This window comes from Bos taurus, chromosome 7 (assembly GCF_002263795.3).
Source record: "Bos taurus isolate L1 Dominette 01449 registration number 42190680 breed Hereford chromosome 7, ARS-UCD2.0, whole genome shotgun sequence".
In the NCBI taxonomy this organism is placed as follows: domain Eukaryota; kingdom Metazoa; phylum Chordata; class Mammalia; order Artiodactyla; family Bovidae; genus Bos; species Bos taurus.
Genome location: NC_037334.1, coordinates 12,462,974 through 12,489,935, shown reverse-complemented (window position 1 = coordinate 12,489,935; position 26,962 = coordinate 12,462,974). Strand labels below are relative to the sequence as shown.

Below are 26,962 nucleotides of genomic sequence, written 5' to 3'. Positions count from 1 at the left end.
CAGCAGGAGGTACAAAGTCCAGGAAAGCTGTGTCTGCCAGGAGCCAGGGACCTCTGCCCCTCTCTGTGGGGCCGTCATGCCCTGAACCCCAGAGGCTGATGAACACAAGGCCACACGTGGGGCCTGGAGGAGGAAACTCAAGTTTAAGGCACAAGAGGGAGTAATGGACAATTTGTGGCTTTGGTAGCTGGTCCCGGCTTCTGGGGGAACTGGGGCTGCCAGCAATGGGATTTCCTCTTGGGCTGCTCTGTAGCAGATAGGCTAGCATCCACTGTCCTCAGGCACATGCCCTGGCTTCCCCCTGAGGCCATGACACGGGGCACGCGCTGGTGGGCCCATGGTCCTTGGTTGGGTCAGCTGATCCTACCCCAGGAGCCCACCCAGGGGAGGCACGTGTGTGTTTTGGGGGAGCACAGGGAGTAAGCTGGTGCATCTTTGCTGCCATAGGAGAAAGTCTTCAGAGTGTGACAGTTCAGAGCGCAGCTGCTTGTATAGTTAAATGGCAAGTTTTGGTACCTGAAACCTGTTCCCTGAGAAATAACAAACCACCCGTCGGACATCCCCCTTCCTCCCTCCCACCACTTCGAAAGAGGACTGCGGAAAAAAAAAAAAAGAGAAACACTTGAGAGACCAAATAGAGGCCTCATGCCCTCACCAACCTGGCGCCCTGGAGGAGAACCCCACCCCGCATCTTCCGCCGGGAGCGCCACCGGCTCTCAGGAGCGAGCTGGCGTGTCCGCGCAGGGGAGCGTGTGTCTGTGTGTGATGTGCCTTCATGCGTCACTCTATTTATGTTGTTCGCAGCCCAACGGTAGCGGCCAGGGCAAAGTCCCGGGGTCATTTTTGCTACCACCGCCGCCTCCAGTGGCCAGACCTGTGCCCCTTCCTATGCCTGATTCCAAATCCACCAGCACTGCCCCAGACGGCGCCGCCTTGACTCCTCCGTCACCTTGTAAGTGGACGATGAAACCGAAACCACAACGCCCAGCATCCCCGGCCCGTCCAAACAGTCTCCACTGCAAAAAGAAGAGTCCCCTCCCTCACTGCCAAAGCCCCCCAACCCAGAGTGCCTCCCACCCAGATGAGGACAGAGCTGAGCCCCCCGACCTTGGCCTCTGGGGCCTTAGTTGCACCAGCCAGCACCCCACGAGCCCCGCTGCCCGCCCACTGCTCCCAGCTGGGGCCCCTGGCCCAGGCCCCTCCGGGGGGCGGGAGAGGGGGCACAGTGGGGGCACCCAGGCCAGGGGTGCTGGCCAGGGTGGGCGGGGGGAGGGGAGGCACAGCCATGCCATCTTCATGCCTAACTGCTGTTTTTTTTCATTTTTCGTTTTTTCGTTTTTTGATTTTTTGTTGTTTCGTTGTGCCCCTCCCCCCACACCAAGAAAATTGAATGTGACCACAAGGCGACGCCACCATCCCCTTTTTGCCTTGCCCCCTCACCTTCATTCTGGGCCCCTCAGGCCTCTAAAGTTGCAGCAGGCCAGCCCCTGATCCCCTCCCCTCCAGCCTTCAGTCTCACATTTGGTTTCTCGTTGTTCCTCTTTTTTTTTTTACCCTCCCTCCCATCCCTCCCTTTCCCTCAATTTCTTCCCAGGTTGGATGTTCCAAGAACAAGGAAGGGCTCTGGACCTTGGCTTACTTCATCTCTTTCTTTCTCTCTCTCTCTTTTTTTTTAAACCGATGACAAATTTTGTCAAAGGGAAGAGAAAAATCTGAGTTGAGAGGCCCCAGCTAGACCCGACGACGCATGAAGGACAGGAGAGGCGGAGGGTGGGCGGTGTGCCGTCTGGGGGACAGTGGGCGGGGGTGGGCAGCGCTCGGGGCTGGCAGGCTGTGGGCCAGGACTCGGGGATGGCGGCGGAAGGGGCGGCCCATCTCACCACTCTTCTCGGCCTCGCGCTCTCTGCCTCACCTTCTTTTTTCATGGTTTGAGTTCTTTTCCCCTCTTCATCCTCTTCACGTCATCTTCTCATCTGCATTTGCCACAAGACACGAAGTCATGGTCATGGTCATTGGAGGTGGGCAGGGTGGGAGGGGGGCCAGGCTGCAGGGTGGCTGGGGGCCGCTTATGGACAGAATCTGGTGAGCACGGGGTCCCTGGGGTGTATCCTGTGCTGGGAGGGATGGGAGGGGGACTCCCAGTTAGCCTGTGACACTCCTCATCCCTTCTGGGGGCTTCCTTCCTCCCAGGGTACAGGGCCGGCTCCTTCCCGTAGGGCTCCAGCCAGACAACCCAGAAGAGCTCCAGAATGTTTGGCCCGTTTGCCCCCTCAGGCCTCAGAACAACTGCCTCTGCTGCCCACACCCTGGGGCTTTGCCAGGCCCTCCGGCCTCCTCCTTCTCTGCACGTGGGCCCATCTTGGTCCCTGGGAACCGCAGGACCATAGGAGCTGGCTCATCCATCAGAGGAGGAGAATGCCTGCCAGGCCTGAGCCCTGCCACCCCTGCGCCTGAGCCAGCAGCCAGCTCCCAGACCCTCTCTGACCTGTCCCACCCAGCTTAGCCCTCTACTGGGACCCTTCAAGTTCCCCAAGCCACGGGCCCAGACCTTGGGCCCAGGGTGGTAAGCGGTGCAGCACCCAACTAGGCGCCCCTGTTGGAGGCGTAGCCCGGCTGAGATGGCCTTCTCCCAGCAGGTTGGGGCCAGTCCCCAGAGCTCCCAGCCTCCTGGGCTCCCTTCTCTCCAAAAGCAAGAGGCCCAGCAGGAAAGCAAGTGTTCTTACTTCAGGGAGGAGGGGACAGAACTGGGTCCACTGAGCCACAGCTAGAGCCTCCAGGGCCACAAAGGAGCTTCCCTGGCTGCAGCAGATGGAGTGCCGGGGCTGGGGGACCGCGAGCTCCTGGTCAGTGAGAGGATAAGGGGGCCCCTCCGGCCTGGCCTTCCCGCCGCCAGCCTCAGCCCAGGCAGCATGGTCTAACCCAGTCTCTCCCTCTCTCAGCAGCCCTGTGGGGCAGTGCCCGGGTGGGCCCCCAGTCCTCACGGGGTCTCTCCCTCTCTCCCCTGCTCCCCACAGCATTCGCAACGACAGGCGCCTCCTCTGCCAACCGGTTTGTCAGCATCGGACCCCGGGACGGCAACTTTCTGAACATCCCACAGCAGTCTCAGGTAGGAGGCCCTGCCCACTGAGTGGACACAGGGGTGGGGGCCTTCCGGTGTTCTGGAGGAGGCCAGGGTCCTCGGGGCAGTTGGGAGAAGAGGCCGGGGCAGGGCTGGAGGGCTCAGGCTTTGCACGCCCAGCTGAGCCTGCCTCCCCAGGCAGCCCCCAGGCCCCCTGGCTAATCAGCTAATTGGATAATTAGCTCTGACAGCCCTGGCCCTGGGGAAGGCAGCCAAGGACCCAAGGCTAGAGGCGCTCTGGGCCAGGCCTGGTGGAAGGGAAGGTGGAAGTGGGAGGCTCCATCAGGAGGACAAGGTCTGCCCGGTTGCTTTCCTGCCGCTCTGGGGCATGTGCTTGCCCCTGGCCCTCCCCTCTCCTTGGATTTGGGTGGGCCACGTGCCCAGAGACTCTGGCACTGGGGGTGAGGCAGGGCCCAAAGCTGCCCTGGAGGTACCTCCCCCATGTCCTGTGAATCCTGTCAGAGGGGTGGCCAGGCTGTTGGAGCCGCTAGTCCTGCTCCCATCTGCCCCTGGTTCTCACGAGGAAATGTACCCCCAGCCCCGCTGCTGGAGGCTCCTGGACCCGGCTTTGCGCAGGCGTCTTTGCACCCTGGTGCTCGCAGGCCTTCTGCCCTATTCCAGTCCCTGGGAGGCTGGCGCCCACCTGTAGAACCCAGGGCCCTCAGGGCACAGGCGGGACCAGCCCCAGGAGCAGGGCCCAGGCAGCGTTTACAGTGTGGGCTTCTGGGGAGTGGAGGGAGAACAGGCAAAGATCTTTTTCTTTTGCACATTCGACAAAAACATCGCCCTGTGAGCCCAGAGCCTTGGAGGCTTCCTTAGCCCCCGGGCCACCTCTTTCAGCCTCCGCTCTCTCTTTGCTCTGAGGCCCAGGTCCAAAGAAAGTTGGTGGATGGAAGTTTTGTGTGTGTGGTTTAAGGTTTTGTTTTTTTCCCTTTTCCTTTCCCTCCCTAAAAAAAAAAAGCCAAAAACTTTGTCAGACTTCAAACTTCAGAGCTCCCTAGTGGCAAGGAGGGGAGGGGAGGAGAACTTCAGCCCCCTCCAGCTTCCCACCCCCTTTCCCCAGAGTCACGTCTGACCCGTCTGGTTTCCAGGAGCAACCAGACATGATGTAACACCCAGATGAACTTGAACTTGGGGGTGTTGAGAAGAAAAACAATGGCTTCGAGCAGGGGCTGGAGCCAGCCCCCTCCGCTCTGTGCCAGGGAGGCTGCGAGAGCCCTGCTGGTAGAGGGCAGGAGGGGGTGCCAGAGGAAGGGACAGCAGGCGGGCCTCCCCTCCTGGCTCGGGGCTGGCACCAGGCGGCAGGGCTCCAGCGTGCCGGCCTGCCCACCCTCCCTCCTCCTACTGCCCGCCCTGTAGCTCTGACTGTATAGTATGTTCGTGCTTGCTCACTCTCGGGGACCACAGCCACGAGCCCTCCCTCCCCGTTCACCCCATTTCCGCCTCCTCATGCTCTCCCTGCTTCACTTTCTCTGCTCACTTTGGTTGGATAGTGGGGCCAACTCAGAATCTGAGACAAGTTTGGGAAACATTTTTTCTTCCCCTGGTTCCTACAAGGAGCTTTGGGGCCCAGGGCCTTGAGCAGGCAGGTGTGTCTGGGGATGGGGGTTGGGGGCCAGAGGAGTCGGACAAGCTGATCAGGGAGCCCTTAGGCCTGGGGGCAGGCAGGCTGCTGCAGCGGGTGCAGGGGGTACAGTGGGGGGTGGTTTCCACAGTAACCAGTGACTTTAGCCGATCTCTGGAGCACCAGATGGAGAGAGAACAATAGAATGAGGGAAGAAAAGAGAATTTTAGCAATTTTGTCATTCCCTGGGCAGCGCTTTTTACTTAGTTTTAATCAATTTTGGACCTGGCTCAGGAAACAGGGAGGGGTGAGCAGAAAAAGCCACTCCGGGCTTGGCAGCAGACCTCCCGTTCCCGGGACCCGCGGGGCAGCACCAGGGAGTCCCACTGGAGTTGTTTTTGTCCCTAACTCTAGGCCTGGAACTGGAACTGGAGTCTTCCTCCACTGAGGGGGCCCTCAACCTGAGCACTGGTGGTTGTCCCCCCCACCCCCCACTGCCACCGTGCAGCTCAGGAGACCCCCACAGGGGACAGCCTGGGGCCTTGGTCTGGCCTGCCGTGGGCAGAGGGGCCAAACAGGCCCTCCCTGCCCCGTTGTCCCAGCCTCTTCCCGCTCAGGAAGCGGGGAGGGGTGGGCTCACAGCCAGGGAGGTGGTGTAAGGGTGCCAGTGTAGTCCCTCCTTGGCGTCCCAGGGAACACTCAGCACTCGAGCTTGCAGGGCCCAGGGCCTCACCCAGGAAGCTCCCCTCTCCCTCGGGCCAGAAGCCTGCTGCTGCAGCCGCCCTCCCCCAGGCACTCTGGGAAGGCCTCAGCCCTGGCTTCTGCCCACACCTTACCAGGCCCCCCTGCGCCTCCTTCTGGCCTCAAATCAGTTGATGGGGTTGGATTCTGGGTAGGGGCTCCAGGGGCTCCCCCGCAGGAAGGCAGGTCTCTGTGCGTGTTGTCCACACATGGCAGGAAGCGTGGTGTCTTCACCTGCCCAGGAAATGCTAGCAGTGCCCCCAGTCACCATGGCAACCCCAAACCCCCACATGGCCAAGTGCTCCCCCATCTGCACTGTCTAGTGTGGTAGCCACTGGCCACATATGGCTGTTCAAATAACTAGAGAGAAATTGAGACCCTCGGGCACACTAGACGCATTTCAACTGCTTAGAAGCCATGTGTTACTGGTGGTTACTGCGTTGGACGGCACAACTAGAGAATATTTCCATCATCCCAGAAAGTTCTAGATGATCTCCGAGGCCCTTTCTTTCTTCTTTTTTCCAGTTTTACTGAGATATAATTGACAGATGGTCTTGTATAAGTTTAAGGTGTACAACAGAACAATTTGACTCACATACCTCAGGAAGTGACTCCCACAACATGTCTAGCAAACGTCCATTCGCTCATAGAATCAGGGCCCTTTCTAACTCTAAAACTTGAAGTCTCCACCTCACAGTGGACGATGGCCTGCAGTTCCAAACCAGAGCCTGACCAGGAGGCAGAATCTGTGTGACTGAAACACATCTTTTAAATATTGGAAATTTTCACATGAAATTGTCTGGACTTTCAGCTTCTTTTGAAAAATTGGCTGACCTAGCCACCCTAGGCCCTCACCCCAACGTGGCCGCCTTGGCTGCAGCCTTGGCAAAGTGCGGGTGTCCTGGTCACCATAGACCCTGCCTCCCTGGGAACGCGCCACACAGCAGTGAGGAGCATGGACTCGAAGCTGCCCCCTGCATCGAGTCCCTGCTCGGCAGTGTGGGCTGTGTGGCCTTGGGCAGGACAGCCGCCCTCCCTTCACCTGGCTTCTGTGCAGGGTTGGAGTGGGGATGCATACAGAATGCGTCTGTACCTGTGCGTGCTCTGTAGTTAGCTGTGCTTGGCCTCTGCTGACCTGAGTCTGTGACCCAGTGCCTGGGAGACCCCAGGATGCATTTTGTTCAAGGACTCCTTCAATTTTGTCCCAAGGGTACCACCAGGCACTGTAGACCATAGAGGAGCCCCGCCCCCCACCACCCCATCCTTCTGGCCATGAGGTGGGGCCAGCGCCTTTTGTGCAGGGTACTGCCAGGCAGCCCAGTCCCGGGGGTCCACCCTGGGTGTGTTTTGTGCTTAGTGGCTGCCAGAGCGTTTGTGGGAAGGCGGCGCCCCCTGCTGGCATCCTGAGGGAAGCAGCTGCCCCCTGGAGGAGCCTCAGGTTGTTCCCCAGGGCGTGGTGCCCACTGGGCTACTGATCCCTTCCCCTGGGCCTGGTACTGTGAGGGACAAAAGTCATGTGGTACCCACTCCTCCCCAGCCTTTCAGCCTGTGGGACCTTAGCTGAGGTATACAGATGGGAATTTCTGCTTTTAATCCAAAGAGACAGAAAGAAAACTCAGCAAGAAGCTGGGCTTGCCCCACCCCACTCCCCAAACCCCTCTGGGGACAAAAGCTGTAGCTTGGCATACTCCCCCCTGCTCCAGGACCCACACAAAAACCTAACAATTGGAAACATGGCCAGATCCCAGGTCTGTGCCCATGCCAGCGCCAGCCATGGGGGTCCCACCCGCTGGGCACTGTGCCCACGGGAAGGCCAGCTGGACTCTAGCACTGCAGGCGGGTCTCTTGGGGGAGTAGGATTCCCATAGGAGGGACCCTTGCGGGAGGTGTTGGTGTCCTTGACTCGACTGGAGCTGGAACCCCCCTGGGGCTTTAAGAACCAATCTGGAGTCCCAGGACCAGGTAGGGGCAAGAAGGCACCGACCCCTGCTCATCTCAATATCACCTCTTTTTTTGTTTGTCCTATTTCAGTCCTGGTTCCTCTGATAAGATCGACAAAAGAAATGACAAAATGAAAAGAAGAGGTTCCTCAAACGGGGGGAGAAGAAATTTTGAGACGTGGAAAAAAATCCCCCAGCCCAGCCCAGCCCCACCGAAAAGCAAAAATTAGACGTCGTCAGCCACTCAGCCCTTCTCTCCTCCAGCCCGGGGACCCCTGCAGGCCCCCAGAAGCAGCTCAGTTCTCAGAGAGCCTCGGAAGAGGTCTCGGTGGAGCTGTGCGCCAGCAGCCAAGCAGAAAGAAACATGCAAAACGGACTCTGTCAAATAGAGGACAGAAAGAAAGGATGCAGAACTGCCTTCCTCCCCCCACATCCCGTCCCGGCCTTCTGGGGAAGGAGCAAAATCCCCAAACAAAGCAACCAGCACAATTCTGAAGGGGCCTGTCCCCTACCCTCACCCTTCCCAGGGGAACCCCACCCTTGACTCCAGCCGGAGCTTCACTTGGGAGCTCAGAGGACCAGCTTGTAAAGATGATGGGGTGCAGATCCCCAGGGCTCTCCCCTGCAGACTCCACCCCCTCTCTCCCTCCCTCCCCGCCTTTCCTCTGGCTTCTTGGCCTGGACTGGGTGAGGCAGGGTAGCCTTGAGATCCCACTGCCCCTCCTTTGGGCTAGAAGTGTCCCCCCCAACCCTGGCTAGGAAAGGGGCATCTCCTGGAGCTAGTTTCATGCTTCCAGAAAGGAGGGTGTTCTGCCACCCCACCCTGAGCTGCAGGGCCAGTTCCCCAGGCCCCAAGCCCCTCTGTACAGTCCATAGGAGAAAAATTGGAATGCTTTTCCAGAGGGCCCCTCCCAGCCCGGGACAGGTGCCCTCTCCCCTCTCTCCTGAGGCAGGCCAGGAAGGTCGCTGTCCTGGCCGGCCACGAGTGAGGGGAGCCGGGCCCCCAGGTGGCGCCCACACCCCAGCCCCGCATGCGGGTGCCCATGCTCGGCCCCATCGGTCCCCGCCCCTGCCCCTCCCGCAGACAGCCCTGCCGCGGCGGGGCCGGAGAGTGGAGCAGAAAGGGGACCCCGGAGTCGAGCGAGAGTGAGGCAGCCGCCGCCGCTGCCGTCGGCTAAACCTCCACCTGCGCTAGGTAGGCGTCCTGCTCGCCGACTTTCAGTTCCTTTGGAGGGTGTTGGGTGTCGTCCTTTTTCAAAAAGTGTTTTGGAGCTTTCTCTGCCCTACCCCCCCTTTCCCCACCACACCACCCCCATGGCCACTTCTCTCTGGATTTCAGCTGTAATGTCTTTACTCTTTATTTAGGGGTGGGGCATTCATTGTTTCGGTTTTTGCTGTTGCAATTGGGAACCCCTCCATTTGAGCAACTTGGGAACAATTTGATAACACACCGCAAGAAGTAGCTCTTCCCCCCCCCTCCCCACCGCAGCCCCCTCCTCCTCCAAGGGATGGTTGGGGGCATGTCCAGAGGGTCTTCAGAAGCCCCCCGGGAGGGATGGGAGCAAGAGCACGCCCAGCCCCCTCCAGGGTGTGGCTTGGCCCCGCTGGCTTGTCTTTCTGTGCCTTACTCCCTCCTCCCTGCATCTCCCTCCTGCGCCCCTTTCTGGAGTCCTTGTGCCTCTCTCTTTCTCTCTCCTTAACTGTATGAAAACACAAAGCACAGGTCAGGATCCTCTGAAAGTCAAGCAACCCAACATTGCACCACATAGGGGTGGGTTTTGGGCTTTATTTATTGTGAATCTAGTTTGTGAGGCTGTGGCCCCAAGCGAAGGGAGGGAAGGAGGGGAGGGAGGAGGCTGGGGAGGAGCGGAGGGCCCTCACCTAGGGCTAAAGGGGCCGGCGAGCGGTCGCCTCCTCCCCAGCTGGAACCAAGGAGGTGGCTGGCCCCAGGGGTGGCTTTTGTTGGAAGTCGAGCGAAGCCCCTCCCCCATCCGCGTGCAGCCCTCGGGGAGGACTGGGTCTGAGAAGCAGGGGACGGGGGAACCCGCGGGAGCCTGGGGGTCGTGGGGAGTAGGGCGGGGGGTGGTGGGGGGCCGGGTGGGCCGGGCGTGACGCGCGGTCAAAGTGCAATGATTTTTCAGTTTGGTTGGCTAAACAGGGTCAGAGCTGAGAGGGGAGCAGAAGGGACCCCGTCCCCCTGCCCGGCCGCGCGCGCCCCTTCCCTCGAAGACAATCGGGGCGGCGGGCGCGGTGGGCCCTCGGGGGCAGGGGGTCTGCGGGGCGCCCGCCCAGGCGAGGTCGGAAGCTGCAGGCCAGCTGGGCCGGGGCGGGAGCGCGCCCTGTAGGGCTGCCCGGGTGGGCACGGGGGTGGGGGGCCGCTCCTTTCCTAAGTGTCGTTGTGAGGGGCAGACGAGGGCGACAGGAGATGTGGGGACGTGTTAGAAGAGAAAAAAAAAAAAAACCCACAAAAATATATATGGGGGAAATGAACTTTTTTTTTTTTCATTGAACCAAGTGCAATGCATCAGAGAGTTTTCCTATCTTTGTATGTTAAGAGATTAAGAAAAAAATTCTATTTTTGTTGTAATGTCCTCGCGGCTCTGGGGACGCTAAAAGAACCGGGCCTGCCCCGCCCTGTGCGGGGATAACGAAAGCTGAGTGTTTTTTCCTTTTTTTTCGTTCGTTTTCAGTTTTTTTTTTTTTTTTTAAGTCGTTTTCCTGCGTTGACGAGGATGATCTGGGGTTTTTATTTGCTTCGTCGTTCGTTCTCGGTTTCGGTGGGAGGGCTGAAGGAAACGTTCACATTTTAGAATTAAAAAAAAAAAAAAACCTCGACATTAAAAATCAACACAAGATCAAAAAGGAAAAGGACGAGAGAAAATTATTTTAAAGATAATTCAACATAAAAACCCTGGTGCTTCTTACATTATAAAGTACGTTTTAAAAAACCCACAAACTATTATACATAAGTTTATGAATCAATTAAATATCCTGCACTTGTTAGGAACACGCATATCCCTTCTTTGTTGAGTTTAACGGAACGGGACAGCGGCGTGCGCCCGGCGGCGGGCTGCTCTGGCCGCGGGTCTCCCCGGGCGTCCCTTCCCTGGGGCCCAGCGCCCCCTCCTCGCCCGATCCACGGTCCGGGCCCGGGGGCGCGGCGGCGGGTCCCCAGCCCCTCCCCCGCAGAGGTCAATGCCAACGAACAAAGGTCCCCTCCCTCCCTCAGAGGTCCCCAAAGCGTCCTTCTTTGAGCCAGACGCCAACTTGACCCTCACCAGCATTATCAGGAGCGCGCTCGGCAAGTTGGTAGTTTCTTCCCCACCCCACCCTCCCCGTTCCCCGGCGCCCGCGACTCGACATCACTTCTCCCACCCCCGCCCCCCACCACCGTCACCCTCCGGGGAGCACGGGGAAGGCTCGACGCTCCAGGATAGGACCAGCCAAGCTGACAGGTCGATTCGCCCAGGCCCGCGCACGCACGCACGCACGCACACGGCCCCGCACACAGCCCCATCTTACCCACCCTGCAACCAACCCCCGTCGACTGCCTTACACACCCGCCCCCGCGCTGGCCGGCCGACCTAGTGCCTTGTTCTCACCCCCGTGCTGGCGGAGCGGACGCCGCGCTCTGGGTCCCAGAGGGGCCGGGTGGCTCAGACGACCCACCACCTCCCCACCCCGACCGTGCTGAACGGACCCTCCCCCACACACGAGAGAAAATAAAGGAGCAATAAAGTCACGAGAATTTTCGTCCCCCAATCGAGAGCCCGAGGGGCACCCCAGCCCCGCCTCTGCTCCCCCCACCCACCCTTGGGGCGCCCCCCACCCCGTCCCCCCGCCAGCCAGCCTGGGCCAGCCCCGCTTCGGCCCGGGAGATCCGTGCGCCCGACCAGCACCAGCATCGCGGACCGCAAAGGCCGCCCGTCCCGTCAAACAAGTTTCTTCTTAGGCTAAGAAACGCAGTATATACGAGTATCTCTATATATAGTACTAATGGATTTGGTGTGCTTCCCCCTTAGCGTCCCCGTCCCTCCGCTCCTCTTCCTTCAGCCTGGTCTCCCCCTCTCTCTGCCCTCCACCCCCGTCTCTGCACTGAGATACATAAGAAACAAGGGTAGTTTACTGTCTGTTTTGTTTTCTGGGTTTTCAGTGTCCTAGCGGAATGCAAGTAGGCAGCCAGCCCGTACGTTCCCTCTCCGCCCCGCCCCACCCCACCCCACCCCGCCCCCGTCACTGCGCTTCTGTTATACCATCTTTGCCTGACTCTCTCCGGCTTCTCCATTGAATGGCTAATGTGTATGTGAAATAAAGAAATAAAGAAAAACAAAAGCAAGAGCGCCCGAGCCTTCGCTAACGCAATCGTGCGGGGCAGGTTCGGGATCGGTGGGATGGGGTCGCCGCGTGGATTCCGCGCCTCACAGCCTCGAGCCAGGCCAGCCACCGCCACCGTCGAGGAGTGCGGATCTCTCAGTCTCCGGGAGGGGGCGCCAGTGAGAAAGGAGCGTGTTCTCAGGCCCCTGCTTAACTCCCTCGGTGACCCCAGCTCGGGAAAATTAGGCCCCCTTTGGGTCCAATGGCCACTCTGATGTGTTGGTTCCCGGACCTCACCCCGCGGAAGGGGTACGCGGACAAGGCCACTTCCAGCGGGCCGTGGGCGATAAAAGGGTCTTCAAGCCCCTGGGGGAGACGGTCGCCCTTCGGGACCGCCGGGCCCTTTCCCCTGTAGGGGACTCCTCACTGGTCCTTCTTCGGGAGAATTCGGTCCAGATCAGGCCCTGCGAGCACGTCGTCCGCCCCTTCCTAGATGGCCCTGGGCTGGCTTTCCAGTGCCCTTCGGCTCAGAGGCGACATCGTGGAGGTCATCGCACCTCTGGGCTCACAGCCGCTTGTTCTGTCTTGATGGGTCGGCCCGTCCCACCGCGGCTGCTGTCGGGGCCGCCGGAAGGCGCGGGCTGGGGGCGCGCCACTACCTCGGCCCTGCGACACGGCCCACGACGGGCCCCGCCGTCGTCCAGGCCTCGGTGCGCCGGCCGCTTGCGGGGCCCCGGAGGGGCGGAGCCTGCTGCCAGAGCCGCCGCCTGGTCGCGCAGCAGCCGCACCAGGAAGCCAATGTATTTCATGGCCAGGCGGAGCACCTCGTTCTTGCTCAGCTTCCGGTCGGGCGGGTGCGTTGGCAGCAGCTTCCTGAGCTCAGCGAAAGCGCCGTTCACGTTCTGCTGCCGCCAGCGCTCCCGACTGTTGGTGAACACGCGCCGGGCCACCTTCTGGGGCTGATGCCCTGAGGATAGGAGTGGCAGGATTGGCGCCATGGCCCAAGAGAGGCAGGCACCCCCACCTACCCTTACTTGAGACTCCCAACACCCTCTCGGGGGACTTCAACACTGGCAGTGGACTGAGGCTTTCTCCATCCAAGGGGTTCACGTGTAGGATCCACGTGTAGCTCAGTTAGCAACCCCCGCACCCCCACCCCCAAGCTGCCTGGTGGTGGTGGTGGTTTAGTCGCTCAGTCGTGTCCGACTCTTGCGACTCCGTGGACTGTAGCCCGCCAGGGTCCTGCGTCCATAGGATTCTTTAGGCAAGAATACTGGAGTGGATCTCCATTTCCTTTTCCAGGGGATCTTCCCGACAGAGGGATCAAACCCGGGTTTCCTGCACTGCAGGCAGATTCTTTACCCACTGAGCTAAGAGGGAAGCCCCCAAGCTGCCTAGACAAGGACTATCACAGGCCCAGGTTGCAGATAACCGAAGCCTCCTGTACCTCTGTCCACTCCTTTATGTCAACAGCTGGGGTTCCCTTGGGAATGTGGCTGGGGAGCTGTCCTTGTGATTCCCATTCTGTGTGGTCCCTCTGTGCGGCTGGGTGTGCTCGTGGGTCTGAGTTTCCTTCATCGTGATTGGTCCTATCCTTTCTCAGGTGGTCATGTAAACTCCTGCATATCCACATGGCTGTGGTGTGTGATCACTGCCATGTGGCTGTGGTTGTGTGGCTAATTCCTGTGTGGCTGTGGACCTCAGTGGCTGTGGTTGTGTATCTGCCTCCTGTGTGGTTGTGGTCCTGTGGCTGTCTCTTGAGTGGATGTTGCCCTGTGGCTGTTTCCTGTGTGGCTGTGCATGCGAATGGAGCCCCCATGCTGTGCTGTTTTGCCATGAATCGCTGTGGCTTGTTGGGTGACAGGGGTTGTTGTAGAACTGGCCATGAGTCTGTGGTTTTGCTGCATGAGTGTAACCTGAGTACTGAGCCCCTGTGTGTGTCTGTGTGCAGGGGCATCACTTTTCCCAGTGTTTTCCCAGTGGAAGGTTGTAGGGCAGACGTGGGCCCCAGGAGAGACAGTTGGGTGGACATAAACCCATACTCACCCTCAGCCAGCTCCAGCTCACAGTGGCTTGGTCTCCGCTTTAGCCGGCTGCTAGGGAAGATGCTGAAAGGTCCTGCTGGCCCAATGTAGAGGCTGTAAGGGGTCGTGGGTCACTAATGCCTTGTGGGTAAGGACCCTGCCCCTGGATTCCCCCCAGGCCCCGGTCCCCCACTGACCTGTTGAGGAACGGGTGAGGGTGGTAATGCAGGGCCAGGGGGGGTGGGGCGGTTCCCAAGGCAGAGAGTTGCAGCAGCGGGGGACGGAGGGTGCTGAGTTCTGTGGTGGCCATGGCTGCCCCTGGGGGCCTGGTGTGGCCCAGGCTGATCACTGGCACGCCAGGGGGCAGCCTGGGTGGCGAGACGGAGCCTCCGTGGCCCACCTCCTCCACCTTTGGGGGCCCAGGCGAGGCAGGCTTTGGGGGCAGGGCAGGCACCGGGCTGGGAGCACACACCATCTTGGCCTTCTCGGTCATGGTGGGGCCCACCTCCGCCTGGGCCTCGGGCGGGCACATGGACCCCGAGGGGGTGCTCACCTGTGGGAGGAATGAAGCCAGTGGGGAGGGAGGAGGCAAATGCCACCCCCTACCCTTAACCCAACAGAGCAAGCCCTCACCTGGAGGGAGACTGGGGTGGGGGTGGGGTGGCAGTCCGACGGGCAAAGGCAGATGGGAAGTGGGCCCAGAAACTCCCAGGACATGGGAGGGGGTCCAACACAAGGACAGGGGGTGCCCACTGAGGTGCAGTGCAGCACTGAGCTCAGCAGTGATGCTTCTGAGCTGTCTGTGACCCATGAGGCCTTAGTTGCGGAGCCCCTGAGCAAATTTCCCTTCTTCCAGAACCCTCTCTGGCCTGGAGCCTGGAGGGAGGGGTAAGGCAGGGAACCATGACAGACCCATTGACCACAGGATACCCCCATAACCCTCAGATCCAAGACCCTTCATTGACACTATGGACCTTGCCAACTCTACATGGCTGGCTGACCTTCACTTACCACTGCCCCCAGGTTGACCATGGGGTCCTTGGCTCTAACCCTGAGGCTCTTTCATTGTCTCCATGTCAGACCCTGAAAGTCCTCCATAATCACTCCAGTGACCCCCTCCTCCCAAATCTCCCCCTTACAAGCCCCATGACTCCACTGCTGACACTATGACTCCGGATGCTAACCCTATTCCCCGGCACACAGTCATGCACAAGTCCTCTCTCTGGCTCTGGCATCCTCTCACCCACGCTACCCATAAGCAGTAACCACCCCTTTGCACCCTGCTTCCACAGCCCTGCTCACTGCTGGCCTCGCGGCCCGGAGTGTCCCGGCAACATCGGGGATTGCTAGCCCCTCTGCCCTGTCTTCCCTAGCTAGACCCTGGGGAAGCTGCTCGGCCTCTTACTTAGTGGGCCCACCAGATGCATGAAGGCAGAAAAGAATGAATGACTGCAGGTGGGTCTGGGATCCCGTTTTCAGGCCCACTCCACTCTTACCCCAGCACTGCTACGGCTGCCTGCAGATGGCCCTGACTCTGTCCTCCAGGGCTAGGATGCGGTTCCAGGTTCAGGCGAGACACCAGCACCCTGCTCCAGCCTCTGTGCTCCGTGGCCCTGGTAGTTAGTCGACCGCCCCCTCCGGGCTGTGGCGTCGGGCCACCCCTCTTCCTTGGCTCCCAAGGGCCACCGCGGCAGAAGCAGCGGCAGCAACAGGCCAGGTCCCTCCAGGGAAAGTGAGCAGCTCCAGGCCGCCCACCCTCTCCCCGCCCCTGGCGGCCCGGTTTCCTCCCTCTCACCCCTGGCGCAGTGGCTGGAGGATGCTGGGCCAGTGCAGATAAGGGCCTGGCTGCCTGGCCGCGCCTGATAAGGAGCCGGGCTGACCCCGGAGGAAACCCGGCGGGCGGGGATCCCCCGAGCGCGGGCCTCCGGGCCCCGCCCCCCGCCAGTGCAGGCAGGACCGCCTGTCACCCTCAAGGCCTCACCTTCTGTCCCCCAGGCGCTGCAGGATCCCTGCTCCAGCATACACCCTTGAGAGTGAGGTGCCCGGTTGCATGCAGAGGGGAAACTGAGGCGGAAACGCAGCAGTCCCTATGTTACTTGGGCCTGTCCTCCAGCTTTGAATACCCCTTGTCCTGTGCTGATGGGGGTGGAGAGTCCTTTCCGGCTCTGCTGGGGCCTCGTGACCCAGGGGCCCCCTTCTCCTCCTCAGCCTGCCCGGTTCCTCTTTCTACAAGAGTGCCTCCTCGCTCTTCTGCCAACCCCACCCTGCACTGACTGCAGGGCAGTGTTGACAGTTTGGCCCTGGGTGTCCAGGCTGGGCCAGTGTCTTGGGCCCCTGGTGCACCCTCCACACCACCACGCCAGGTCCAGGAGGGTTAAAGAAAAATACCACAGCTGGGGAGGTGCGGCCAGTGCCAGTGGCAGAACCTTCTGATAGGTGTGCCCACCAGGTCCCCGCCATCCGGGGCCTCTCCCCGCAGGCTCACATGGCCCCAGCTCAGAGACCCCGAGCCTTTGTCCCGCTGTGTGGGCCACTTCAGGGTGGACAGTGATAAAGAGGCATTGGGTCAATATCTTGGAATGGTGATGAAGCTCAAGGTATGACCCTGTTCCCACCCCTGGTGTGCTCCCACCTGGGTCAGTCATGCTTTGCCCCGTGTGACTGCAGGAGTGCCCAGGCAGGCCCCTGGGTTCAATCCCTGGGTCAGGAAGATCCTCTGGAGAAGGAAACAGCAACCCCCTCTAGTCTTCTTGCCCCGGAAATCCCATGGACAGAGGAGCCTGGCAGGCTGCAAGTCCATGGGGTGGCAAAGAGTCAGACACGAGTGAGTCACCGAGCAGGCTCACACTCAGGAATCAAGTGAAACCCAGAACCCCACAGACAACCATCCTACTGTCCAGGGAAGCCAGAGTACAGTTCTGAATGTTTGAGTTAACTCTGGGATGCCTACTAGTTGGGCTCTGGAATTAGGTTTAGGGTCATTGTACAGATGATACGATGCCAGTAAGGGCTGCCTCCACGGTCCCATGGCTACCACGTGGCAGGGTGGGGATTCTGCCCCAGTCCTCTCGTTAATGCTGCTACCTTCCCCGGCTCTGGCGGGGAAAGGGTTGCCACAGGCTGCTGGGTGCCTCAGTGTACCAGCCCAAGGGGCCGCAGGGCAGGAAGCACCTGGTCTGGAGCGGATGCAGGAGGCGCCTGGTTCCGGTCCAGTTTCCGCCACTGGGGCCCTCAGGGGCAGCTGGGCCAGAGAAACCAGGCGGCGAGGAGGAGGAGGAGACACTGGGGCGCGAGCCCATATGCGGGCGCAGTGCCTAGAGGACAGGTCTGAGTACTGGGGGTGCGCCCACGCTTGGAGGATGGGAAGAAGGGGAAGAAGGTAAAGGCCCCCGCGGGCGTGAGCGCACGGCTGCCGCCCCGTGGCCACCTTGGGAATGGCAGGCACCAGCAAATGTGTGGCTCAGCGGTAAAGAAGCTGCCTGCGGTGCAGGAGACGCAGGTTCCATCCCTGGGTCAGGAAGATCCGCTAGAGAAGGAAATGGCAACCCACTCCACTATTCTTGCCTGGAGAATCCCATGGACTGAGGAGCCCGGTGGGCTATAGTCCAAGGGGTTGCAGAAGAGTTGGACCCAATTTAGGGACTACACAAACAAAAGCGCCTTGCAGGCAACCGTTAACTCCCTACCTCCCTAATACAGACAGAACACTCCAGTCAGAAACACTTGACAATACCTCATCAGGCAGGGACCAACATACCAGATGCACAGAGCTCACCAAGGGGGTTAAAACAGATGGACAGAGGGACTTCCCTGGTGATCCAGTGGCTAAGGCTCTGAGCTCCCAGTGCAGGGCGCCCCAGTTTGAGATCCCTGGTCAAGGAACTAGATCTTGCATGCCACAACTAAGACCCAGTGCAGCCAAATAAATAAAACATTTAAACTAAATAAAATCAATAAAACAGATGGGCAGAGAAACAGCCCTCAGACAAGGAGCTAAAGAGACGAACAGAGCCCCTTAGGTAGATGGACAGAGAAACCCCAGGCAGCCTCCCCATTCAGACAAATGACAGTCAGAGGAAAGTGAAAAGGTCTTTATTAGCTCACTCTGTGCCTGGACCAGTAGCAGCCCCAGGCTCAGCGGGGTTCTGACTGGGGGCCTCTGGACAGTCAGTGGGGGTGGCTTCAGCAGTGGCCTTAGGTGAGGGGGGGCTATGCGAGTAGCAGCACTGGCCCCCCTGTTGACAGGTGCCCTGGTAGGAAGACAATGGGTGTGAATGAACCCCATTCTGGAGCACAGCAGCCTCCTCTGGGTTCCTTCCCTGGATAGGGAGCTCACTCCCACCCACTTGACTGGTCCCACCTCCCCCAGCCCTGCTGGCCCATTGGCCCAGTCCTGTAGCTGGGAGAACCCATGGGTACTTCGGTTGGGGGGTGGTTTGGTTCACCTCCTTGAACCTCTTGCAGGGAAATGTTTTGAGCCAGGCAGCCCGCTCAGCTGGGTCCTCCACCGGCTCTTTTCGCTTATTTTGGAGCAGCCTACGTCTCTCTTCCACAGTTTCTCCTGCTGCCTTGCCTCTGTGTAGGGAGACGAGGGGAGGCTCCATCGGCCTTTGTGCCCACTCCCCCCAGCTAAGCCCCACCTTCATTCACCCAACTCTCGCTCACCCTGGCCGGGCACGGGGCCGGGGACCCCAGTTGGCCTCAGGGTTGGCCTGGAAGCGCTTGAGTCCTCGCTGGCGGGAGCTGGGGTTGGCATCATCCCGGATGGTGAAGTTGGCCTGCAGCCTGGGGAAATGGGAGTGGGGGTTGAAAGGCATCTGCCAGGCGGCTGGGCACACACCACCTAGGCTGCCTGCCCACGTCGGTGCAGCTCGATGGACCTTGGGAAAACTGTGTCTGCAGGTGCAGGGCTTCTATCATTTATTTAATAAACATTTATTGAGTGCCTACAGTGGGCCTCAAATCTGCTGCCAGTAAAGCTGACATTCTAATGCCTAAGACAGACGAGCAAGGAGGCAAGTCAGAAATCAGACAGCTGGCCTTCCTTGGTGCTCCAGGGGTTAAGAACTCGCCTGCCCATGCAGGGGACAGGGTTCAATCCCTGGTCTGGGAAGATCCCACATGCCATGAAGCAACTAAGCCTGTATGCTGCAACTGCTGAGCCCACACGCTACAACTACGAAGCCTGTGCGCCTAGAGCCGCAACAGGAAAGGCCACCACGAGAAGAAGCCCGAGCAGCGCGACTAGGGAGTAGCCCCCACTCACTCCAACTAGAAAATGCCCATGCACAGCAATGAAGACCCCACACAGCCAAAAATAATAAAGGAAGAAACTAGCAAATTATATTGTGTGAGGACATAAGGGAGCAGGGTAGAGCAACGGGGAGTCTGGGAAGGAGTGCGGTGAGAACAGGGCAACAGGGACACAGGAAGAAAATTTGGGAAGAGCCGTGGGGGAACCTAAGGACAGCACTCTAGGCAGAAGGAACTGCCATGCAGAGGTTGCGCCTGCCAAGTTTGAGTGAGGAGGCCAGGGTGCAGGAGCGGAGGTAGGAGGGCCAAATGAGAGCAGGGAAGTGATGGGAAGACAGTACAGGGCCTGCAGACAGAACTGTTTCCACTGGGTCAGGTGGGAGCCACAGAGGGTTCTGAGGAGAGGAGGGCCGGGATCTGACTTGTGCTCACAGGTGCCCTCTGGCTGCTGTCCAGGGAACAGCTCATGATGGGGAGGAGCTGGGGGACCAGGGGGATGGGGACTGCATTGGTTCAGATGAGCAGAACTGGGGCCAGAAGAGGGAGAGGACAGAAGGGGGTGGGAGAGAGTAGATGGACTCCAGATCTCACTTGAAAAATGAGCATGTGTCTATGAGGGGAAGTGTCCGGGTCGTCTACTCCCCGAGCCCGTAGGCAGCCGTAACCATGCCCGTACCTGGGCTCCACGCTGAGAATGCGGAAGGCTGGGCTGCTCTCTGACAGGCGCTCCCGTTTCACTGGACACTCCTTCTCCTGGGAGGCAAAGGTCAGAGGTCAGGGCACTGGCACTGACCACCCCCTGCCTCCCCGATCCCACCTGGTCAGGCCGGGCCTCACCCAGCACCGCATGATGTCCCAGAGGGTCGAGGAGGGAGCGTCTGTCTTCACAGCATTCTTACAGGCATGGGAGAGGGAGACCCGGAAGCCAGCGTGGAGGAGGGCCGACCTGGGGACCAGGAGGGATGGTGAGGGGGAAGGCTGGACCCCGAAGTCAGTGCTGACCCATGTGTTGGGGTGTGAGCCTAGTTTCATGGCCTCGTATGGCTGTATATCTACCGGTGACTGCAATGCCTGCATGATGCCAGCCATCCTAACAGCAAGATCCTAACATCCCCCCTGGCCAGGGCTCATGGCTTCTAAGAACTGGTCTAAGCCCTCGTGCATGAGAAGCCCTAGACCTGCATTATGTTTGATCTCTACTTTCCAGGGGACTCTGGCCCAAGAGGGGCCCAACTCGCCCAAGGGCACCCAGGGGTTCCGGCACAGGCTCCAGCCCAGGCCCAGCCTCACCGCAGCTGCAGGAGGCTGGGTGTGTTGCAGTGGATGGTGCTGCTCAGCTGGTCCAGCGTATAGTAGAGAGGCACGTCCGGGAGCTCCTGTAGCAGGACCATGGGATAGGTGTGGGGCCCATCAAGGATGGATGGCTGCCCCACTTCTGGTCACAGGCCCCGGTCCCCACCTCCGTGATGACACTCAGCACTCCTCGGATCCGCTCTGCGGTGTGGAAGCGGCCAGGGTTGGCGCTCACAGCCTCGAGGACACGGCCCACGAATTCCAGGTCATGGAGGGGCTCTGCCCACATGGGGCCACCAAGCTGCGAACACACAGGGACCAGATGAGCAGGGACCAAGAATGCCAGGCCCTCCGCCTTCAAATGCTCCCCCCAGACCTGCCTCGCCCCACCTGGTGTCGCTGCCCACAGTGCTCGCACTCAGGGGCCACGGGGGGGCCGCAGGCTGCAGAGAACTTGAGCCTGCTCAAAGAGGGGTAAGGTTGGGCGGGGTGGCAACCTTGGCTGGGTTGTCCCCTTCCCCTTCCTCCCCAGCTCACCCTTGCTCACCGGCCACCGGAGGCTGCTGATGCTTTGCCAAGACGCTGCAGGTGGAAGGCCCCGCAGCCCACGCACTGGAACACCAGCGCCTGCTTGCTGTGGGGGACAAGGGCAGCCGCCAGTTCCTAGCATGGTCACCATATCCCAGCTCCTCCTTCAGCCTGACTGGACTCCCTTTGGGACACCCCCCCCCCAACATTTCCCCAAGGCAGGACCATGTCCCCCAACTCCTGCCCACCAACCAACCCTGGGAAAGATCCTCTTGCCTCTTTCCATCCATCACCCTTCTTTGCCCCAGACTACCTGGCTGAGGCCTTGACCTTGGCCTGACCAGTGAAGACACGAACAAAAACCCGTACATAGAAGTCAGCGCTGATGCTGAGCAGTGGCACCACAAAGCGCTGGTAGCAGTTGGCACGGAGATCCAGGCTGTGCAGGACAGTCCTCAGGGCCTGGTGTGGGGGATGGGTGCCAGCCATCAGCCCTGCCCCTGCCGCCACCTTCCCTACACGGAGCCACACCAGGGGCTCACAGGTACAGAGGCAGGACCGGCTTGTCGGGTTCTGAGCCCAGCGCTGAGTGACCCTTGGCAAGGGAGAGCCTCAGCTTCCCCATCTGTAAAATCACACCAGTCTGTCTCTTTCTGGCCCTACTGGGGACACTAAACGATTAAGGAAAGAAAGCGTGTGTACGTGCCAAGTTGCTTCAGTCATTCTTGACTCTTTTTGTTACCCTATTACCCTGTTACACCAGGCTCCTCTGTCCATGGGACTCTCCAGGCAAGAATACTGGAGTGGGTTGCCATGCCTTTCTCTAGGGGATCTTCCGGACCCAGGGATCAAACCCAAGCCTCCTGTGGCTCCTGTATGGCAGGTAGATTCTTTACCACTGAGTCACCAGAGAAGCCCAAGGAAACAAAGCACAGACCGGTTAACCAAATGGCTTCCAGTTAACACTGCATGTATGCCCCATGCTGGGTGATGTGGCCCAAGGCTGCAGTGAGGCTCTGACTCAGCAAGGAGGTAGCACTTCCCTGAGCTGACTAGCAGGGCTCCTAAAGACCAAGGACAAGAGCCCTCCTTTTCCAGCCCCCTGACATAGCCAGCCTTGCCTTCTTGAATCTCCACAGCAACTCCATGGGCTCTGGGCCAACATCACACCCATTTCACAGATGCAAAAATGGAGGCCCGGAAAAGGTGAAGTCACTTGTCCAAAGCCACCAGCAAAACTAGGACCTGAATTCAGAGCCAAACACAAAACTGGAAAAACTGCCTTTAAAAAAGAACGCTAGACCACTGGAGTTCCCCAGTGGTCTAACGTTTAGGGCTTTCACTGCTGTGGCCGAAGTTTCAATCCCTGGTCTGGGAAACAAGATCCTGCAAGGCACAAGGCATGGCCAAAAAAAAAACAAAACTGCAGTTGTTGAAATAGAGAATACTAGAAAGAATAATGTGGAAGTTTCCTGGTGGTCCAGTGGCTAAGACTCCACACGCCCAATGCAGGGGGACCAGGTTCCATCCCTGGTCAAGGAACTAGATCCCACATGCCGAAACTAAGACCAGTGCAGCCAAATTAATTAAAAAAAAAATTTTTTTTTTTTTTAAAAGGAGAAAAAGAAGAATGTAATCACCCACTCTTATCCTAGGAAAAACTCCCCCCCCCCCCAACCAATTTGCAGCCATGCATGCTCTCAGGAATTATGCTGGTTAAAAAACATGCATGTCAGGACTTCCCTAGTGTCCTAAAGCTAAGACTAAGGCTAAGACTCCACGTTTCCAGTGCAGGGGGCCTGGGTTCAATCCCTGGTGGGGGAACTAGATCCCACATGCAGCAACTAAGAATTCACATGCCTCAAGTAAGCAACTAAGACCTGGCACAGCTAAATACATAAATAAAAATAATTTTTTTTAAAGATAATAATAAAAGAAATAACGTGCTTGTCGGGATTCCCAGGTGGCTCAGTGGTAAAGGATCCAACTGCCAAGGCAAGAGACATGGATTCCATCCCCAATTCAGGAAGATCCCACATGCCTTGGAGCAAACAAACCTGTGCGCAACAACTAGCGAGCCTGTGCTCTAGAGCCTGGCAGCTACAACTACTGAGCCCACGAGCTCTAGAGCCCATGCTCCGCTGTAAGAGAAGACGGTGCACCGCAACTAGGGAGTAGCTGCCGGCTTGCTGCCACTAGAGAAAAGCCTGTGCAGCAATGAAACCCCAACACAGCCAATAAATAAATAAAAATAAATAAACTTCATATATATAAAAAAAGAACACGTTTGTGGTCAACGTCTGGGGATGGATCTGGCTCTGGCTGCCTGGAGGAAGCTGAGCAGGTCTGGGGGGCGGGGAGGCGAGCCCGGAGGCCTCTCACCATCTCGTGGCAGGCCCGGCTCTTGAGGGCCATGGCCCCGTATTTGCTGTAGCAGGTCTCCCCGCTGTTCCCCGCCAGGACCGCCATATCTGTGCAGGTGACGCACAGCAGCCCTGTGGGGAGGGAGGGAGCAGTGAAAACTCGGTAACGCCCCAAGCCCTACTCCGTTTGTTCGGACCCCCCGCAGCAGGGGGGCCTCACCTCCTTCACTCACAGCCTGCACGGCTGCATCCAGGAAAGAGGCGGGGCTGCCGTAAGGGTCGAGGTCGATGACGTCAAACCTCTCCGACGCCTTCTGGTGCTGGTACATCAGCATCCTGGGAGCAAGGAGGCAGATCTTCAGCCCGCTGCCCCAGGGACCCCTCCACAGCCTCACACTCACGCCATGTGATGGTTTGGGCCTGGACTTGGGGGCCAGCTGCCCAGGTTTAGATTCTGGCTCAGCCACTTGCTAACTGTATTAACTTTTCCTCCTTGGATCTGCTACTCATCTAACAATGGCAATAATAATAGCCAATACTGAGACTCCCCTCGTGGTCCAGTGGTTTGGACTCCATGCTTTCACTGCAGGGCCCAAGGGTTTGATGCCTGGTCAGGGAACTAAGATCCCACCTGCGGAATGGTGTGGCCAAAAAAAAAAAAAAAAAACTAGTCAATACTGATGTAGAACATATATGTGTGTGCATGCTCAGTTGTATCCAACTCCTGGTGACCCCATGGACTGTAGCCCACCAGACTCCTCTGTCCGTGGGATTCTCCAGGCAAGAATACTGGAGTGGGTTGCCATTTCCTCCTCCAGGGGATCTTCCCAACCCAGGGATCACACCCAAGTCTCCTGCATTGGCAGGCAGGTTCTTTACCCCTGAGCCACCTGGGAAGCCCGTAGCACATATATAATTGACACCATTTCAGGCAGTTTATAGATGTATTAATTCAAGAATCTTCCACAGATTTGAAACTATTGTTGTTCTCTGCAGGTGAGAAAATGCAAATCCTATTGACCAAGTTATTTGTAACAGGAACCCTCCCTCCCTTCCTCCACCCTTTATACCCTGGATTTCCCCGCTCCCTCCAGCATTTCTCACCGCTACACAGTTTACTTATTTGTCATCATCTGTGCTTCCTATCAGATTCTAATATGGTCAGAAAACCATGTAGGATCTTAGTTCCCCAACCAAAGATGGAACCTGAGCCCCTGCAGTGGAAGCAAAAAGTCTTAACCACTGGACGGCCCAGGAAGTCCCCAGCAAATATTTTTAATTCATTTATTTTGTGTAAGGGGTCAGGTAGTAAATATTTTAGGACCACATGTGGTCCGTCACATATTCTTCTTTTTCTAAACCTTTAAAAATGGAAGAGACATTCTTAGATAGCAGGCCATTAAGAAAAATACACACACACAAAAACAGGCTGTGGGCCTGGCAGGCTGTAGTTTGCTGATCCCTGCATTATCAACTCCACAAGGTCAGGGGTTTTATCTGTATTGTTTACCGACGCAGTCCTGACAGTAAGAATGGTGACGAGCACTGGATATACACTGGTTCACTTGACTGAATAAAAGTGCAAGAAGATGGGACTTCCCTGGTGGTCCAGTGGCTAAGACTCCACGCTCACAAACGCAGGGGGCCCGGTTTCCATCCCGACTGATCGGGGAACTAGATTCTACATGCCACAACTAAGAGTTCGCATGTCACAACGGAGATGGAGAATCCTGGGTGCCACAACTATGACCCAGGGCAGCCAAACAAATAAATAAAAATAAATAAATAGTTTTTTAAAGTGCAGGAAGTTAAGTCTGAAATGGAGTCCATAATGGTATTTATATCCACCTGTGAGCACAAACTATACAAGTATAATCAATACACCAACCCCTATAAAACTACTGTCCTTGTTTCACAGACAAGGAAACAGGCTCAGAGAGGCTACAGCCACTCTCTCAAGATCACGAAGCAAGAATATGACACAGCCAGGATGTGACCCCAGGTGACTTTGTTCCAGTGGCCAGCACTCTATGCCCAGCACCTACCGGGCATCTGCCTGGCTGGGCTGTACCAGGTGGGCCACTTCGTTGAGCTGCACATTACGGCGCATAAGATCCACAGCTCGGGCAGAGGCGTCATTGGCAACCACGGATCGGAGACCAGGCACCTCTCGAGCAAAGCGAATGGAACGTAAGCCGGAGGCTGCCAGGCCTTCCAGCACTCGCAGGCCTTCCTGTTGGAGTAAGCAGAGCCCCATTCACATCCACACCGCCATCCTCTGCTGGATCCCCCACCCCTCAAGGAGCCCCCACCGCCCCCGACCTCCTCTAGCCCGCCCCCTCCAGGATTCTTCCTTCCTTCATCACCCACTAGACTCCAGGGTTGCTGCCTATGTTCAGGCCCCACCTCACAGATCTCCCCCACGGCGGCTGTTCGAGGCTGGTCTTCCAGGGCCAGGTTTGCACCCTCTTTCAGTTCAGCCTTGTCCTCCGTTGGCTCTGACAAGTCCACGACCACCTTTTGCACATCCTTCTCACCTGGCACCTTGACTGCAGCCACCCAGAAGCACAAGTCAGGGGATATCAAAGTGCCCTCTGAGAAACCTCCCCCGACTCTTCAGTATGTGCTTCCCAGGTGGCTCAGCAGCAAAGAATCCACCTGCAATGCAGGAGACGCAAGGGATAAAGGTTCAATCCCTGGGTGGGGAAGATCCCCTGGAGGAGGAAATGGCAACCTACTCCAGTATTCTTGCCTGGGAAATCCCATGGACAGAGGAGCCTGGACAGTCCATGGGGTGGCAAAGAGTTGGACAGGACTGAGCAACTGAGCATGCACGAACTCTTCGGTATACAGAAGATGCAGGGAAGAAAATCGTCCCTGGAGACAGGCTAAGGAGCTGAGCCCAGGACCTGCTATATAAGGCTGGAGCCTTTCTGCAAGGTCAGGGACAGAAGGGGCGGGGCACCGAGAGAGCTGTGTGTGATACCCCGGCCCATCAGGAGCCTGGACCTTCACTCACTCTGGATTCCTTTGGCCGCAAGCTGAATACGAGCAAATTCCGTGATCACAGCGCATCTGCGGGAGACGGAGAGTCAGCTCACACCCCTCTATCTCAGACCCATTGCCCTCTGCCAAGCTGACCCCGGATCCCTGCTCACGTTAGGTCCCGGTTGAACTCTTGCACTGGGTTGTAGAAAACTTCGTTGGCGTTGGGAAAGACGATCCTGGCGGCCCCCTCGGTGATCGTCGTCTCCTGGAACCCAGGTGGGCGCTCTTCTCCGTCCGGCTCGGTGCCATTCTCCATGGCTGCTGAATTTGGCGGCCCTTGGGGCTGCCCCTCCATAAACCGGGCTCTATAGAGACTGAGAACGGAGCGGAGAGTCGGGCTTAGCCACAGAACGGTCCTCGCACGGGACATCCGCGCGCGCCTCTGCCCGCCAGTCCTGGTTGGGAGGGTAGAAGAGGGAATAGCCAAAGCATCAGATAGCTGCGTTTCTGGGCCGGGTGGCCTAGACAGCTGTAAAGTAGGGACTAAAGAGACCCCGGGACCTCGGTAAAGTGACACCACCCCCCATCTTTGGAGAATACGCTTGAGAAGCCGGAAGCTCTCGAGCGGGTCCACCCATGGTCCGGATCCCTCCTCGCGTCTCCCAGGCCCTTCTCACCGTCTCTCGAGACACCGAAAATCGAACTGGTCTCGGTGCACGCTTGCCGGATTAGGACCTGGGCGCCGACATGTTGGCACAGAGGGCGGGCAGATCATGTGACAGAATTCAGTCAATCAGTGATGGTTGACTACAGTGGACGATTGGGATCAAAATGCA

The 26,962-nt window shown here is 58.4% G+C and overlaps 3 protein-coding genes across 15 annotated transcripts in view; 1 reads left to right on the top strand and 2 right to left on the bottom strand.

The window, feature by feature from the left end:
* NFIX (nuclear factor I X) overlaps positions 1-11,701 on the top strand; it is a 97,868-nt gene extending 86,167 nt beyond the window's left edge. For 6 of the 9 annotated variants that reach the window (XM_024994872.2, XM_059888548.1, XM_059888547.1 and 3 more), the window contains 3 exons: positions 805-952; positions 3,015-3,106; positions 7,455-11,701. In XM_024994872.2, the coding sequence (XP_024850640.1) occupies positions 805-952; positions 3,015-3,106; positions 7,455-7,469 (255 nt within the window). In that variant the 3' untranslated portion in view covers positions 7,470-11,701. The remainder of the gene's footprint in view (positions 1-804; positions 953-3,014; positions 3,107-7,454) is intronic. The other 3 variants (XM_059888550.1, XM_059888549.1, XM_059888551.1) reach the window with 1 other exon arrangement.
* On the bottom strand, positions 10,227-17,694 carry LYL1 (LYL1 basic helix-loop-helix family member). 3 transcript variants are annotated; one of them, XM_010806698.4, is made up of 4 exons: positions 15,683-17,694; positions 13,899-14,254; positions 13,724-13,815; positions 10,227-12,644 (listed from the first exon to the last, which is right to left on the bottom strand). In XM_010806698.4, exons 2-4 carry the CDS (start codon positions 14,231-14,233, stop codon positions 12,226-12,228), a joined length of 846 nt encoding a protein of 281 aa, XP_010805000.2. In that variant the 5' UTR covers positions 14,234-14,254; positions 15,683-17,694; the 3' UTR covers positions 10,227-12,225. The 3 variants fall into 3 exon arrangements, with proteins under 3 accessions (XP_010805000.2, XP_005208681.2, NP_001180003.3); XM_005208624.5 differs by lacking the exon at positions 15,683-17,694 and adding an exon at positions 15,198-15,489; NM_001193074.3 differs by lacking the exon at positions 15,683-17,694 and having other exon boundaries at positions 12,096-12,644; positions 13,899-14,233.
* An 83-nt stretch (positions 17,695-17,777) lies between these two features.
* On the bottom strand, positions 17,778-26,890 carry TRMT1 (tRNA methyltransferase 1). Of its 3 annotated transcripts, none has more exons than XM_015471951.3 (17): positions 26,804-26,890; positions 26,297-26,500; positions 26,158-26,213; positions 25,545-25,687; positions 25,184-25,371; positions 23,359-23,474; positions 23,158-23,270; positions 21,089-21,237; positions 20,795-20,881; positions 20,638-20,707; positions 20,414-20,548; positions 20,245-20,330; positions 19,792-19,900; positions 19,631-19,707; positions 18,367-18,486; positions 18,147-18,276; positions 17,778-17,951 (listed from the first exon to the last, which is right to left on the bottom strand). In XM_015471951.3, exons 2-17 carry the CDS (start codon positions 26,479-26,481, stop codon positions 17,802-17,804), a joined length of 1,914 nt encoding a protein of 637 aa, XP_015327437.2. In that variant the 5' UTR covers positions 26,482-26,500; positions 26,804-26,890; the 3' UTR covers positions 17,778-17,801. The 3 variants fall into 3 exon arrangements, with proteins under 3 accessions (XP_015327437.2, XP_059744312.1, NP_001193303.1); NM_001206374.1 differs by having other exon boundaries at positions 17,779-17,951; positions 26,297-26,581; positions 26,804-26,865; XM_059888329.1 differs by lacking the exons at positions 20,638-20,707; positions 20,795-20,881; positions 21,089-21,237 and having other exon boundaries at positions 26,297-26,581.
* Positions 26,891-26,962: the final 72 nt, after the last annotated feature.